The following is a 17,621-nucleotide window of genomic DNA, read 5'->3' as shown; positions in this document are numbered from 1 at the left end:
CACTGAATGCACACAACACGATCAGAGCTTCCACTCTTTTCGCACATGTCGTTCGCCGTGACATCCTTGCATCTACGCAAACTGTCCTGCCTGATTGCCGCCTTGTCACTAACGCCCTCGATTTCGCTCCTCATCGTAGGCGACTGTGACTGGTTCCACTGACGTAACACATCTATAGCCTCACCTATCTAGTATATTTTCACTGCTCACAATATACGCATAGGTGAATGCCGCACAACGCCCTGGACTACCGACGGAACTGCAGTTGTAGACATTGCAAAAGCGAATTTTCACCAACCAAAAGCAACCGGTAGCCACCTCGTGCCACTGCGATTCGTCACGTCACAGCATTTCCTGCAGTAAGAAGCAAGCGATAAGTCGTACAGTCTGCATGGATTTCCCGTATCTGGCTGCACACTACGTCACTGCCACGTAGGTGAGAAGGCAGTACTGACCGAGCGAAACGTTGCGCTGCCTTCACGTTTCCCCAGTATCTGGGTACGCTAGTGTGCCTACATGCAGGCGCAAAGGCTGGAAAGCTGCTCACTACTACTAACGTCGCGTGGGGGCTACTCGGACAACCATATTCACACTCATCGTGCCTCTCTACACGTCAATCAGTCTCTTGCGCAACAGCAAAAACACAGCTCTCTGACTATCTGCACTAGCCTCAACGTCTGCATCCCCACCAGGCAAGCACTCTCAGACAAATAGACGCTTCTCCCCCGCATGAGCCTGAAGTTGACCTCCACTGCTACCACCCACAAAAGCAGCCGAAAACGCACTGAATGCACGGAGCATGGTCAAAGCGTCCACACGTTTTGTGCATGTTGTTCAACGTCAGATCTTTGCATCTACGAAAACTATCCTGCCTCATTGCCGCCTTGTCACTAACGCCGTCGATTTTGCAGCTCATCGTAGGCGACTGTGACCCATTTCACAACAGCCTACGGCGTCGAAAATCGTGTATTGATACCACCGTCTTGACGCTTAATTTTGCACAAAATCTGCTCCGTTTCGTCGCTTCCCTTCCTTATTGTCATCGTGCATCGTACCGACACATCAACCATTTGTGAGCAGTACATCGTCACTGCTCACGGTGCATATGACTAACGCCTCTGTGTATCTGGAGAACTGCAGTCGTAAACCACCCGTAAGCAACTAACGGCCGACCCAAAGCAACTGTGAATCCTTGCATATTGTAGCAAAACGCCATTCGGTTTCTACGCCGTTACCAAGAATACGTACAGTACGCGCCATGGCATCATATCTACACCGTCTCATCGTCACTGGCCGAGTAATGCGTCATTGCCACGCAGCAGCAAAAGCCGCCATGCCGTTTCCGAAATAGTTGTAACCACCTACAGCGTTATGGATCTGATATCAAGTACACATTAAAAATGTGGATTGAAGAATAACACCGTACACCCACTTTGATATCGCAGTCCTCGACCCGCCAAGACCAGGCTACGCTATCCTGAACGCAAGACTGGCATGATTATCGTATGACCAGCATTGCAGCTCACTACTATATAAATGCAGCATTGCTCGCCGGCCGACTACAGGATATTTTCAAGTATGCCTGAGACTTTGTTATGCACCTTTGCAGGAGCACCATTCCCTCGCATAAGCTGCCTTATCAGTCCCGACAAAGCGATTGTCGACCTGCTCTGGCCTCTGCGTGTGCACAACCAGCAGGCAGGCACTCTCAGCCATTGCCTTAGCGTGAGACTTCATTTGCTCTCACTTCTCCAGCGCAGCGTGCTAAAGAGCGCAGAGTCCATTGCACATGTCCGTTTAGTTCACGGTTTTGGCGCACCCCGTTTGCCTTTTAAAGGTCAACTCTCATGTCACAAAAACACAGGAATGTTCTTTTGTCCTTACCACCTGCCGGATTTCTTTGTCAGCTCGTGACGACCGTCAACGAATATTCTGTGTATCACCCGCCGTGCTTGCTGCCCTTCAACCCACCTTTTGTTTTTCATGATGCAGGCAACCCGCCTAGCATCACTCCTGACCACTACGACTTCGGTGCTACACTGCCTAGGAGTGAGTGTTACACAACCATACAGACGCCCAAGCAAACTGCAGATCTAGTTTCTGGACATACATTGTTGATCGTCCATAGACTAGACGTCGATGCGCAATGCCGTGAAACGCCGCTCAGCACGCGAATGTTTTCTTCAGTGGAAAAACCGCAAAGAATTACGTGACGTGAATGCGTTGCCTTGTATGTCGTTTTATCACACCGCGGTTGCGCTGTTGCAGAGGTAGACACATTGCATGTCAAAGCACAAGCAGCGCCAAGCGTTCATCGGGGGCGCGCTGAGGAAGCATATGAGAGTAGGAAGGCACGGCAGATGATTAGGCACATCATATTGGCGCATTCTTCTAGCCCCTGAAACCCGAATGCGGTAAAACTCCGCACTTTATGTTAAGTTCGCAGATACACGATTTGTATATCCACCGGACAGTCAGGCATTTGCATGCCTGGCAGTCAAATGCAGTTGTATGCGGAAGCTTTTTGCAGGATGATTCTACATAGAGCCATTTGAACTTTCCGTGCATTTCTTCACACCATGAACTCCTTGCATAGATGCTAAGCGCTCGCAGAAGTCCAACCTATTCCAGCACCTGCACGCTCAAATGGCAAGCCACACCAAATGGACAAAGACTAAGCCTCAGCATGAACTGCACCACCTCCTCCAATACCAGCATCCAACGCAAGCCAGCAACCGCAGAATTTACAGAGTACGTTCAGCTTACTCACAGCTTTGATGCACGCCGACTCCAGTGGCAGCACAGGGTGTGCACTAATATCACGAAATGAAGCAAGCAAAAATCTCTCCTATCCTCACTACCTGTAGGACCTCATTGCCAGTCTGTATCAATTTCAGAATTTCTGCCAAGCCCAACCGTCAGTTAAAATCTCCAGAACAGTTTTACATTCATCAAATGCCATGCATCTGGACTCCTGTGCTCCTTATTCGTTCTACATAATTTCACCTCCTGTCGACTGCAGCGCTTTTTGACCGTCAGCGCACACTCTGCTTCCCCCGACGCACGCAACACGCCTCAAATAACTTCTGACTAATACGTCTCCACTGGCGTTCCTGTCCGTAAGTGGTAGTCACACAACTCGCCGGTCGCCTTATAAAACTGCAGTGATAAGGTCTGCAAATACAGCTTTCTGTCACTTTTTTCGCCAAACCGAAAAAACAAATAGTCACTGTGTACCGCAGCGAAGCGTTAATTTGTTTCTATTACGTGTCTTGCAGTAAGGACCGAAGGTCACTCACCCAAACTGCACAGGCGCTCCTAATATGGCTGAACTCTACGTCCCTGCCACGCAAATCAGAGGGCGCTGTATTGCTTCCAGAACAAGCGAAATTATGAGCAGTATAATTTGCTTAGTAAACAAAAGCTTAAGAAAGAGCTCAAACGTCGACAGCCAATGAAGAGCATGCACACGTCCTAACAGCTCAGCCTTCTTACTGCCAGATCCACGCGTGAAGCACACGCTGCAACTTCAATTTAAATTGCAAGATGTCTATTCCCCATGTGGCCAGGCGCTCTTCCCCCTGCACCGCAAATAGAACTCTGTGGGAGGATCCTTGGAAGGCATATCTGTACATATTTGTTGGAGCTTACCGTCCACTTCTGCACGTTGCATACTCTTGAGCATGGAGGCCAAGCAGTACCATCAGTTTCTTCGATGATCTACTATAGGGCTGCATTTGCACATTGAAAAGACACAAAATCTTAGATAGCCAAAAGCTATGACTCAAGCCGAGCCCTCAATCTTCACCTATTGCCAACAAACACGGATACAACTGAAAATGCGCCAAATGCACGCGACAAGCGTCACACAAGCGTCAAGTGCTCCTGATTTGGATGAATGCTATTTTGAGCCACAAGAGTGCCCATGCAATCACGTCACGGAGTACAAGCTCAGCGGGCTCATCAGTGCGCACCAACTGATTTTAACGGCAGCGTTCGCCAGCTCTCGACAATTATTCACCACCATCGACGAAAACAGCCTGCCATCACTAAACGCCAAATATCAGGGCAACTATTCTCGTCATCCAAATCTACACGATCTCCGTTTTGCGTACCCCCAACGTTTCCTGCCCCTGAGCGCAATATTTGCTTTGCAGAACACACACACCGCACCTACAACGACAACTACAACCACAACTTGCAACACCAACTAGCTCAACGCGTTGCATTTGTGTAAAAGTTGTGCAGCTTTGTACACGATCCACAGAACTGCAGTCGTAGCTGATGCAGAAAAGACGTCCACCAACCAGAAAGGACAAGCAGTTCTTCTTACCGCCATGAAACGCTACTCAATATCTACAGCATTTTCTGCAAAAAGGACCAGACGATAGGACGTCTAACTTGCATATATTTCCCGTGTCTGGCACTGTTACGCAGAAACAAAGGCTTACAAGCTGCTCGAGAACAGAGCCTAAACCACAAGCAGCATCGCTTTTTAAAGGAGGAAGCGCCACAGGCATGGCAGGGGGGTGGACAGAACAACAAAAGCGTGCTTGCAGAACACTAAGGCACTGTTCTAATAGTCAAAACGAGGCTTAACAAGGACAACTCACTGAACGTTTTATTAGCGTATGCAGCGTCTGAAATCCGTTGTGCCACCAGATGCCGCCGTCTTCGCGTGAAGAATGATGCCTTGTGAGCATGCCGTAAAGATGCGCCTAATGCTGTCTCGTGTTTGTATCATCGGTTTACACTCTTTTGCCACCCGCTCGGCGGTTAACTCAGGCCTACCTCAGCCTCTACGTCTGCAGTAACAGCTCAAGCAGTTTGACTTTTTTTCTTAGTGCAAGATTCCGTTCCTTCTACATTGCCATCACACATGCAAACGAGATTACATATGCATAAGGCAAGGTGGACGCTCGATATATTCACTCTTTCGATGCACGCAGTTTGCTTTCGGGATATTGTGTCCGCACTCATTTCTTGGGAGCACAGTTAACGCAAATATTGTCCAAACAGCCATTTTCTCTCTGCTGCATTGCAACAACCGTCACGAGGTTTCCTCGTTATCAAAATGGACTCTGGCATTCCACAACAGAATACCACAATCGGACGCCATGTATCAGGGGAACTATTTTCGGCACTGAATCCCAGGCAATTTTCTAAGTATATCTCTGCGGATTTTTGACTTTGAACGCACTTCCTGTTTCTTCCATGCACACAGCACACTAACAGCCACTTCTTGCAAGTAGGACGTCGCTACTCAGGCTGCCTGCGAGTGACTCCTGCACAGCTCTACAAATGCCCAGTCAAAGTGTACTCGTAAACTAGTTTAAAATACTGTCCACCGACGGAAGGAGGCTTTGCAGCAGGTCGTACTGAAATGACGCTCAAAATCAGCAGCGTTTCCTGTACCAGGGTGCTACAAAGTGTCCATAGGCAGCGCCTACGTCGTTTTGCTACGTGAATACCCTGCAGTTAGAGACGCAGTCATGTTCCGTCAAAGACACCAAAAATCAGCCCCCCGAGCCGAAGACACAGCTAAAACATGGTTTTCATGAAGGCAGCGTGCTGAGATCCCAACCGTTCATTCATCAAACCGCCTAAATCAGACTACCATAAAAGCATTCAGCGTACCTTTAATCCGTGAATGTAAGACATGAGTATTCTACGCTCAGCCAGGCGTTGATGCCTGAGCTACTAAAGCAATTTCGCAAGACGGCTGCTTGCAAGAGTTCGCTGCGCATATGTATCGGCATCTGCCGTGCAATTTACGTCGCCCTTTATTATCGAATATGCAGCCTAGGCGGCCTTACTACGAGCAAACACATCGACGCTGTAATACAGCCGCTTTGTCTGCACACGCAGTAGAGAGATACTATAAAACAACCAGACTCACTGCCCCAACAGAAGCCCACAGCCCTACATCATTGCCACTATACGCACAAAGAAACTGGGACGCCCAGAAAGCTAAGTAGATCCTCGACGGTTCTAAAATTGCGATGCAGGGCATCTGACTCATAAACAAAGAATGTGCACTTGGAGTAAGAAACGCAAAAGAAAGGCACTCTCCTGTTTTAGCACGTGACCGAAATTGTTCCCAGAGGCTCGCAAAAGCCTGTATATTTTATGTCCATCACAATCGGCTCTGGCCGACTCCAAATGGGCACGTGACAGCCAACAGCACCTCCATTTCATACGTCGCCAGTGCATTCGCAGCTCCTCTGGGCTATCAACACACCTTCCCTCAAGCACGGAACACACCGATAGCCGCTCCTGGCCAATGCGTCTTCACTGCTGACGCTGCACACTGGTGAATGTTGCGCAGTGCTACTTATTCTAGATAGAACTGGACTCTTGGGTTCTATATAATTGAGTGTCAGCAAAAAAATCGCAACTAAACGTTTGTGCATATTGCAGTGGAACGCCATCTAATTTCTATAACGTTACATGCAGCAAGCCCCATGTAGCACAGCAAAGTAACTGATTATCTTCCCTGTCTGGCTTCGAGCCACCGAACTGCCTCGCAACACCTGAGATTCTCGCGCATCTTGCGAAACATACCAAAACACATACAGCGTCGTATCGAGCTGTCGGTCAAAGATACATCCGAAATCTGGGTTGTAGGTCAATAGCTTGCACATGCCCCAATAGCACATTCTCACAGATAGCAAACTCAGACTACGATACAGTCACTCACTGGAACTCTACGCTGAAAATGCGCGATTTGCATACAGACTTTATGGCGACGCGCCTACCTGTGTGCGGGACACAAGTAGCCTTGTGCGGAGGCCGCTTGGAAGAACTCTTACACAAACGCGTCGGAGCTTCATGTGCACTTCAATATGTATGTCCACCTTGTACACAGGCGTCAGTCTTTTTGAGTGGCACAAAAGCAATTGCGTGTGGAGGCACCTTGCAAATCTTTCCCGCACAGATGCGCCAGAGGTTGCTGTGCGCTTCTAAACGCCCGCCACTAACTTGCACATCCGCTATTAGACTTCATAATATCGACGAGCCTTTAGAAAATCTAATCCAGGCTCCGCGCTGGTGTCAACACACTCAAACGTTTTGCTCAAGCATGAGGCTTCGTTCTTTTTCCACTGTGAACATAAGCATAAATGAGCAGAGGACAGCGTACGTGGTCCATACTTGAAGCGTTCACCGTTTCAGTGCATGCAGTTTGCCGTAGGAATATTACATCCGCACACCTCTCGTGAAAACGCCCATTAGAACAAAGGCTCCTTTGTCCAAGCCGCCAGTCTCTCTTTTCTGCATTGCAACAATCGTTGTGGGATTTTCTGACTACCATAATCGCGTTTGGCAGTTTGGCAGATCCCACAACAGCCCACAGCCAACCAGCGCCATGCCTCAGGAACGCCATGATCAACCGTCAATCCTACGCAATATGTTCTCTATCTATTTTCAAAGCTTCTAGACTCTCAACTCACTTCCTGTTTCCCCGCTCACAAAGCGCCAAAAGCCACTTTGGAGCAATACTATGTCACGGGTCACTCCGCTTATGAGTCACTGTTGCACAACTCTACATATACCCGACCAAACTGCGGTCGTAAACTATGAGCCACTGCCCATTGACCAAATAAAACGAGTCTCTGTAGCAGGTCGTACTGAAACGGCAATCAGTGTCAGCAGCGTTGAGTGCTCTAGGAGCGAAATGGAGTGTCACGCAACTTCCATAAAGAACGCCAATCGCGTTGTGCTACGTGATTGCGACGTGATTGCAGCTAGCATCATATTGTGTCAAATACACGCCAAAGAACAAGCAACAATATGCGGTCAACGAAGAAGCGCCTCATGCACAGCTTATATCTAAACGTCAGGAAAATAGAGTACTCCGCTTCAAATAGCTCATTCTGCTGGTTGCCCAAATCAGACTTAACTAAAACCGCATAATGCAACGATTCTTCACAAAAGCAGCATATGAGTATTTCACGTGCAACCAGTCACTCGTGCCTGAGCTACAAAAGCAATGCCGCAAGAAAGCTGTTTGCAAGCGTTCGCTGCGTGGATGCATTGAAATCAGCGATGCACTTTACGTCACTCTTCAATATCGCACATGCAACCTCAGCGGTCTCGTAAGTACCGACAAACAATTCGGCAATTTACGTAGCCGCCACGTTTGCGCACACACGCAACAGGCAGACGGCCTTGGACAGCCCGACTTTCCGCGCCAGCAGAAGCCTTAATTCCTGCGCCAATGACAACATACACGCAAACAAAACGACGCGCACAGAATACACAGCACATGCTAGGCGTTTTCACTGTTATCATGCAACGCATATGCTGCACAAATAGAGGATCTGCATTCGCGTCGCAAAACACGGAGCAGAAGCTCTCTCATGTCCGCCCCACTTGTTCGATCTCGTTCCTAGCGGGACTCAAATGCCTCTGTAGTTTTTTATCTAGAATAATCGACTCTGATAAACTTTGCAACAAATACGAACCACTGAATGCCATGCATTAAAGCGATTACCAAAGACACCTCATTCCTGTGCACGCCTCTACTCTTCAATTTGCGCCGCCGCCAGGATACTAACGCACCTCCTTTATTCTCCCAAGCACGCATGCAACTAGAGCCACTTGTGTCCAACACGTCATCAGTGCTGATGGTTCATAATAGTGAATGTAGCACAACTCTACATGCGCCAAACAGAAATACAGTGGTAGATTGTAGATGAATGAGTGTTGACCAACAAAAAGCAACCAGCAGCTTTTGCAGATTGTTGTTGAACCTCATCCAACTGCTGCAAAGTTGCCTGCAGCAAAGGCCATTCCACACGGCATAGTACCTGTACAGATCCGCCCTATGTCGTTGCGCGCCATCCCACTGCCGGGAAACAAGACTGCCACGAGTCCTTCGAATTCTGTCAAGACACTTGCAGCGTTCTGCGTTCGATGCGGCAAAGACACACCCGAAAGGTGGATTGGCAAGTGCCTGCATAGGACCCAATCGAGCATTCCCCTGGCCGTCGAAACCACGTTATTCAAAAACCATTCTCACTTAACCTATAGTCTCAAAATGCACAATTCGCCTACACACCCTATGGCCTGGCATTCCTGTGTCCACGCAGAAAAACACAGCTTTTTGCGGAGGCTCCTTGCTCTATCTCTCTGCACAAGTGCGTCGGACAGCGCCGTCAAATGTTAATTTCCCGTCGCAGTCATGCACATCCTCTTGGCTGTTAACTCAATTGTTTTCCTAACCACTCCACGGCCCACTTCAGATTCAATGTCTGCACCGATATCACACGTACACGAATTTTCCTTCTGGGTTGTTTCTTCGCAGTAAGCATTTGCACGAGCCCTTCTACGGTCTACTTAAATCTTCGAAGGCTCTTTTAATAGCTCATGCAGGTAGACTTTTTCTCGTTTCTTCCTACACGTTTCTTCGCCACTGCCAGCACATACACAAACGAGTTGAAACCGAGAGAATGCTAGATGCGGACGCGAAGTATTCACCATCTCAGTGCATGGAGCTTGCTGTCGTGCCGTAGCGCAGGCATTGATTAAGGAGGACGCAAAACACAAAAGTTCTCGTTTTTAGCCAGCCAATATTCCCACTCTTTCAAACAGCCATCACCATACTTTTTAGACTCTTTAGGTACTCTTTGTTTCCCCATGCACGCAGCACACCGACAGCCACTGCTGGCCAATAGCACGTCACCCCTGACACTGCCTATGAATCACTTCTGCACAACTCTACAAACGCCCTACCAAGCTGCAGCCGTAAACTGCCGGCAAAGTAATGCTTACTGACTAAAAAAAACAAATATTTGGAACACCTTGCACTGAAGCGGCACTCAATGTCTGTCAATGTCTGTCAACACCGCCGGTCGGATATGGCTCCCAGCTGGAGCTAAGTGTCTTCGTAATTCTTGTCTTATACGCCTGACTATGAGCGGCTCCACAACACGCCACAGTCAATGGACGCCAGGCTTTAAACTGACAACCAGTGATGCCTCAATCCAACACAATATCTCGCCCTTTCGCTTGCAGCACCTCTAGGCCATTTACGCACGTCCTGTTTTCCCTCACGCAAGCAACCCACCTAGATTCACTTCTCACTAATACATCTTCACTGCTTCCAATGCATGAATGCACTTGAATGCTGCCCAGCTCTACTGATGCCAGGTAGAACTACACTCGTAAATTCTAGATGAATCAGTATCGACTCACAAAGTGCAACCAACAACGTTTGCAGATTGCCATGAAACGCCTACCAATTTCTACAAAGCCACCTACAGGAAACGCATCATGCCTGCAGTGATTTCCTGTGTCTGGATGCGCTCCACCTCACTGCTGTGCAGCTCCAAAGGCCATCAACCGGCTCGTGAAACACGCCAACCCAAAACCAGCATCATGCGTTCGGCCTGGCGGAGTCAAAGACACGTATGAAATCTGGATGACAGGGTGATAGAACACAAATATCTCAATAACGGATTCTCCTTGTTACTAAAACGGCAATGCGCTGGAGCCAAGCATTGAACTAAAAGTTAAAAGGCCGCAAGATTCGCAGGCAGGCTTCACAGCCACACATAAACCCATCTGCGCGACAAACACGCAACCTCTGGAGGAGCCACTTCGCAGACGTCGCTGCATAGATGCCTCGAATATTGTCGTGAACGTCGTCTTGCCTGTCGCCCTCCTGCGAGCCCGGTGAACAGTCCCATCACTCCCAAATACCCTTTGCACGGTTTACTCCACCCACTGCGTCTGCACTCTCAACTCAGGAAGCCAGTAGATCCGCTTCAGCCCCAGTATTGGCGTTCGCTGCCAGCATGCAGAAAAACCAATTGAAACGTAAGAAATGCAAGGTGCATGGCAAACGCATTCGCCGTTTCTGTGCGCTCCAATTGCAGTCAAAACAAAAGCGCCAATTGCTCTGCTGCCCGCATTCCTTTTCCGATCTCCCTTCGAACCAGCGGTCAACACTATTCCTCTTTTTACAATCGCCTGTGACCGATTCCACAACACCCTGCATATGCCGAACACCGTGTTACAGAGATACAAAACATGGAAATGAAATTCTACAGTTTCTTCTCCGTTTATATCCAAACCCTGCAGACTCTCAACGCACTCTTTGTTTCCCCATGCACGCAGCACACCGACAGCCACTGCTGGCCAATAGCACGTCACGCCTGACACTGCCTATGAATCACTTCTGCATAACTCTACAAACGCCCTACCAAGCTGCAGCCGTAAGCTGCCGGCAAAGTGTTGCTTACTGACCGAATACAACGAATATTTGCTGCAGGGTTCACTGAGTATGTGGCGCATTAGTTAGCCTCCGTAAGAGGCGTCCATCTCGATATCCTACGTCACTCCTTTGCAAGTGCAGGGGGCTTTTTATTGCGTCGAAGGCACGCCGAAGATCAAGCAGGATCATGCGGCCAAAGTTGAATCTCCTAACACAAATCTGACGTGTTGGCATCAGGAAAATTGCGTGCTCGGATTTCAATTGCTTATTTTGCTGACTGCCCAAACTAAACTTGACTTAAACTGCGTAGCGAAACTGTGCATCACAAATGCAGCATATGTGTATTTTACATGCAGCCAGTCACTTCTGCCTAAGCTGCAAAAGCAATGTCGCAAGAAAGATGCTTGCAAGATTTTTCCGCTCAACTGCGTCGAAATCAGCCATGCACTTTACGTAACTCTCTACTATCGAACAAGAATCCCAAGCGATCTCACCGATACTGACAAAGCCCTCGACAATATACTCCAACCGCTGCGCCTGTACACGCAGCAGACCCCACCGGAAACTCATAACCGTACGTCATTGCCAATATACGCACAAACATACCGTGGCTCTGAGAACGCTAATTACATCCTTGGCGCTTCTATGGTTGCGATGCAGGTCATTAAACATTGAAAAGCGAGTCTGTACTTGAGTAATGAACGGCAAAAGAGAAACGCTCTCACGCCCGCACCATCTATTCAATCTCGTGCGTTCTCATTTCCGCGCCAGCTCTTCGATCTCGTTCTTAGTGGTCCACAAGCGCCTACGTATTTTATGAGTGCTACAACCGGCTCTGACCGATTCCGCAACAGGCTACAGCTACTGAACGCCAGGCATTTAAGCAATTGCCAAAGACACCTCAATCCTGCACAATGTCCCGCCCCTTCATTTGCAGCAGCGCCTGGACAGCAATGCACATCCTATTTTCCCCAGAGCAAGCACACACCTAGAATCACTTGTGCCAAGTGCGTTTTCACTGCTGATGCTGCATGCAAGTAAATGTTGGACAACTCGATTGACGTCAAACAGAACTACACATGCAGATTCTAGATGAGTGAGTTTCTACCAACAGTAACAAGCAGTCTTGAATAAAGTCATGGAATTCCACTAAGCTTCTCCAACGTTAACTGCAGCAAGCGCCATGCAACACAGCCTAGTGCCTGCGAAGATCCGCCCTGTATCGTTGCGCGCCAGCGCACTGCCACGCATGCCTCGAGACCGTCACGCATCTTGTGAATCACGCCAAAACATATTCAGCTTTCTGCGCTCGACGCGGCGGTCAAAGACACACCCGAAAGGAGGATAGCCTGATAGCAGCATGCGTACGCCCCAATACAACACTCTTGCAGGCGCGAAAAGAGCACTGCGAAACAGTCGCAAATTAAATCTCTAGCGTACAAGCGCAAGAGTAACGCATCTGTTGCTCTGCCAGGCAATTCTGGCGCGAGGCAAAAGCAACTTTGTGCGGAGGCATCTCGCAAGACTTCTTTGCAAAAATGCGTCGGAACTTGTCATGCATTTATACACGGTCAACTCTCCCGACTCTATGCAAACTACGCGCTCTCACAACCCTCAAACAACTTTTCGACAAGCTACTTCAGCCTCTACGCATGCAAATCCCACAGACAAAGCAGTCTCAGGCAGTTAGATGCCCCGATCATGATCTTCCGTTCTTTTATCACTTCCAGCATACTTCGAGACAATCCAACAAGCACAAACTGCGCAATGCACGCTCGAAGTTTTCACAATTTTAACGCCTCTGGCGAACACGCACCGATGCCACAAAACAAAACATGCAAACGCTTTAATTCCCTCATCAGCTGCCGGATTTCCGCGTTAATGTGGGCCAATTGCGTCCATCATTATCAACTGCGACTGATTCCGTACCCGTTTGCAGGCATCAAATTCCAAGCATTAATGCTACCATTCTCGACACTCCATCCCATGCAGTTTTTCATTCTTTTCTTCGCAGTGCTCTCAACTCACCTTACTCAACTTCAGCATACACGCAGCGTAGATAGCAATTTCTGACCAGTACGGTTTCACTATTTATGCTGCGTTTCAGTGACTGGTGCACAACTCTACAGATGCTCGATCAAGCTGCAGTGGTCAGCTATGCGCGAAAAGTTGTGCAGAGTTTCTTGCAGTAAGGGCTAAGCGCCAAGTCACCCTGCCTGCATACGTGCGCTTTGGCTGGCCACGCTACTTCGTTGGCAAGCGATTGCAAAGGCCTACAAGCTGTTTGTCAAATCTCGCTAAGCCACACGCAGCATAATGTGAGTAGCGTGGCGGTGTCAAGGACAACGCACGAAGGTGGATGGCAATGGGATAACAGCATACAGCTTTCCCACCGGCTCAATTGTAGCTGCCACATATGGCTACACTGGGGACCCAAAATGTATTCGTGTCGTGAATTCATCAACACGAGATATGCAACTTTGCGTGATAGCCCGTCGCACATCTTTGCCTGAGCAGTTGCGTCGATGCTCGCTGTGTGCCTCCAGACAAATACTCTTTCGCGCACTTGCGATGGCTTTGCAGGTATTTTGAACAGGTTTTCGCATTTCCTACATAAATTGCGCCTAGCCTGGAATTAAAGGACTGTCAGCTGCCTGATGCTCTACTGCAAATCATTTCCCCACTTTTCATCCTGCTGCTTGAGCTTTATAGTCATGCGGCATTGCGGAACATGTATTTGTTGCATGTAGCAGTCGCGCCTTTGATAATATATCATCTATCTTATTCTGGTTTCCCGCTGCCAGTCACCCGGAACAAGCAGTGCACCTTCATATTTCCCATTTTCGCCATCCAAAGAGAGTAAAATGCACCCCGTGGATGCCATAACAGTTCGCGTTTTGCCTGCCCTGCAAAGTTTCGACCAGATTAAGCTTTGGAGCCGTGTAAACACCGCAAAGGGTGATCAAAGGGCATGCTTTTGAATAGCTCACCCAACCAAGCAAGCCGTCTTGACAGTGTGCTGCATAGCGACGATGCAGCAATGCAAGTGACACTAAGGTAAGCTTTGCTTTGCGCACATAGGCAGGTGTACGTATCAGCAGGCAGCTTATTGAGTTATTCATATCGCTGTCGCTGGCCAACCGAACACGCAGCGCTCGAGCTTTGCAGCTGGCTTCTGTTTTTAGATTGCACAGCTCCCTGTAGCCTTGGCACCAGCTGTGGCTAGTGCTCTGAAACGTCTCGCCCTACCAGTCACTCAAGAGATCTTCGCGCGCTTGGTGCGGTAGGGAACACGGTACCGACATAAAACACGTGACCAACGTCACGAAGCACTCTAGAAAACTACCACAATGCGAACTGAGAACATTTGGTGTCAGCACCACACTTGTGAAACATCATATTTCAGAGTTGAGGGACAACCGTGAGGTGCCCAAAGGCTACAGCTCATTTTCAGACTACGTTTTTCAGCAGCGCTTACAAAACAAGAGTCGTCAGGAGCTTCTGCAAGTCTTCGCGTGCCATACTCTGCTTTTTTTCCTGCTCGGAGACCATTGAAGCACTTCATCACTAAAAATGTCACAGCGAGAGCGGCCGCCACGACGAACAGCGTCCACAAGCGTAGTGCTGTTCGCCGACCTCTTTGAACAGGGACAGAGAAGCCTGTATTGGTAAGTGTTTCAAATTCTGAAGGCAATTCCGTAGTCACAACGATGCTGGCGCATTCTCCTTCATTGGCACCATGCGTTGCCAACCACACGGGCAAAGAAGCAATGAAGAAACGTAGCAGGGGGCGGTACATCCTGGGCAACAAGAGACCCCATAACATGGATATTGAGGAACAAATGAGAATGATTTTTTTGAAGTAAACTTGACGATTTAAAGAAGGAAGAAGTAACTCAGAGAAGCAGAAAGATCTACTTTGCTGCTGGGACAGAAGGTCCGCCACTATGCTGTGTCGGCACTGGTTCCACTGCTGGTGACAGGTTTTGCAAACCATGTTTTTCGAAAGTTAGAGATGGATTTGTATGATATTCTGGAGTATTTTGTCTTGTTCTTTACCTTACATCCTGTTAGCATGTACGTTTTTTTCTGTTTTGTGCTGCTTCAGACTCGTAGAAATGCGGTTGGTCGCACAAGCAAGAATGCGGTAACACACTAGCGCATTCTCGTGGCATTTCCAAGAGCATTGCTGTGCTAGACTAATCAGCTGCCGTAGCAAGCCAGTGGCCTAACTCATGATACGCGTCTATGCTAAAACTAGCACTGTCCTCTTTTTGGCGCGGTGTCTTCGCGTAGTTCCACTAGCGGGACACTTTTGGAAGCCTCCACCTGCATATCTCCCTTCACGCATCTCTTTGAGGGTAGCTCACACTGGACGAATCTACAGCACTGAGGAATATTTTACTCGTGATCTGCTGCCTTACTGTTGAATCTTTTAGTGTGTTTACGCCGCGTCGCATGATATGTTGCCGCAGAATGATTCCAAGTATGCCTTACAATACGTCCGTAGAAATATCGCTCGCATGGGTGATTTCTGAAGCATTTTTTCTAGAGCTCCAGCCAATCCACACTACAAAACGACGCATGAGAGTGGGTAATCTGTGAAACAGAGGAACTCTTATTGGGTGTTTTCAGTGTCTGTGTGCGGCTGCGTAGCCACGTTATTCTTTCCTTGAAAACGAGCAACTGCAGCAGGCGTATCTGCTGCATTGTACCCTCTGGTGTGTTTCTGCATAAAAGGATGGTTTTAACTCATTAATGCTTCTTGTAAGTCCTCTTCAGCCGGGGGGCCGTACACCAACAAGCGCCGCTGGGTGGCCTACACTAGGTCGTTCTCCTTCCAGCACTTTTCAGTCTGCCTCTTTAGCGCCTCGTCTCCTCCAATACTCACTTTGACCCATAAAGCTCCTACATACTTTCATAAATGCCAGCTGCGTGGCCTATCCCTCCCTTTAAGTTGGCTTATAATCTCGGTATTACTTTGGCTTATAATCTCGGTATTACTCTTTCTACTATGGTCCTAGCGTGCATGGAAGCCCGAAGCTTTTGCTTCCAGCACTCGAAATTCCCCTGTGGCCTTTGCCATATCTTCACTGATATTTTCCCGACGTTTCTCAGCATATTTTTCAATGTTTGGAGCTTGTGCGCATGACATCTTTACATAAACTTGAAAAAGGAGCTGCTTACGCTAGCTGAGAGTTCAGAACATCCACTTCTGTTTTGTCTTCCTGCTTCCTTTCAAACATCACAGCCCAGCCTTGAAGCGTTTCTACTTTCCCTTCATTCTCCCGCCGCAGTCTCAACGCCAAAAATGTGGCAGTCCCCAAAGTCGAGCGACTCGCGCTGTTCTTGTTTCCACTGAGTGTTTAGTAGTTGTTTAGAAAAAGGCATAGCCCCTTCAGTAGAGCTGGAGGTGCAAAGAAGATGTAGTATGCAGTTGGCGAATCTGCACAATCTTCATGAGATTTGGCCTGTCTGGCGACTGTAGGCGTACCCAGGGCAAAAGCAGCCGGAGCCCCTGGCGTATTCGGCCTAATTATTAGTTGGGCATGTTTCACAAGACCTAAAATAGAGCCGAGGAAAACCCATCGCCGACTAGAATAGTGAGGTGGAGCAGAAACCACCAATCCATTAGTATAAAGCCTGTATAAGCTCTGCCGCCCTCCTCTAGGGCAATGGTCAGCGAACTGCGTGCAATAATTGCACCCGCTCACAGATGCTGCATCTTCCATAAATATTGTGAAGGACTAGAGCTTGACTGCTGCAGGAATAGCTTCTCTTCTACAAGTGAGATACATGCTGATTCCGGTGGCGATGGAGGACCTGATGTGGTACACCACGGTTTTCAATGGCAGATAATTGAAATTTAGACCTCTAGCTTGCCCTCTTCGTCGATTAAAACTAGTTACGCATTTGTGATTATTAAAATACAGGAGTAGATTTTGCTTTCGTTGGCCCTATGTTGATTTAAAGCGCCTCACATTCTTCTTCCAGTCAATCTCATCCAGTCAATCTCAGCGATGCCCCAAGCCCACTTCACTGACAACAGTGCTTTGTTGAAACCACTTCAATCTATCGTTTCCGTTTCCAACTTGCCACATTCATGACTACGTCTCCAAGTTGACGACGGGCTAATACACGCAATTACGCTGAATGAAAACACGCGGCTGCCATCGTGAAGCGTGAATATTTGCATCCTAGTTTCAGTGAGTTTTCATTTGAATTGAGCAAAGCCAATTGCCTCGGGTAATTAGCCGATGCTAATGGCCTCAGGGCTTGACCCTAGCCCCTCGAAGGTTGAAATTGCACCGAAGTAGTCTGTAGTGAAATCTTGGAGAAGGGCACCCAGGCCTAGCAGTCCTGCTACCGGGCCTGGGACGGGCTCCGCACTTATCCGATTTCG

At 48.4% G+C, this 17,621-nt stretch overlaps 1 protein-coding gene across 1 annotated transcript; it reads right to left on the bottom strand.

Moving 5' to 3' along the window:
* Window positions 1–14,591: 14,591 nt before the first annotated feature.
* Window positions 14,592–15,215, bottom strand: ENH_00063060 (hypothetical protein, conserved; the record flags this gene model as incomplete). The annotated part of the gene is made up of 1 exon (XM_013582110.1): window positions 14,592–15,215. One exon carries the CDS (start codon window positions 15,213–15,215, stop codon window positions 14,592–14,594), a length of 624 nt encoding a protein of 207 aa, XP_013437564.1.
* Window positions 15,216–17,621: the final 2,406 nt, after the last annotated feature.

Source organism: Eimeria necatrix, genomic scaffold (assembly GCF_000499385.1).
Source record: "Eimeria necatrix Houghton genomic scaffold, Enh_scaff560, whole genome shotgun sequence".
In the NCBI taxonomy this organism is placed as follows: domain Eukaryota; phylum Apicomplexa; class Conoidasida; order Eucoccidiorida; family Eimeriidae; genus Eimeria; species Eimeria necatrix.
The sequence above is the reverse complement of the archived record's forward strand: the minus strand, read 5'-3'. Positions and strand labels throughout refer to the sequence as shown.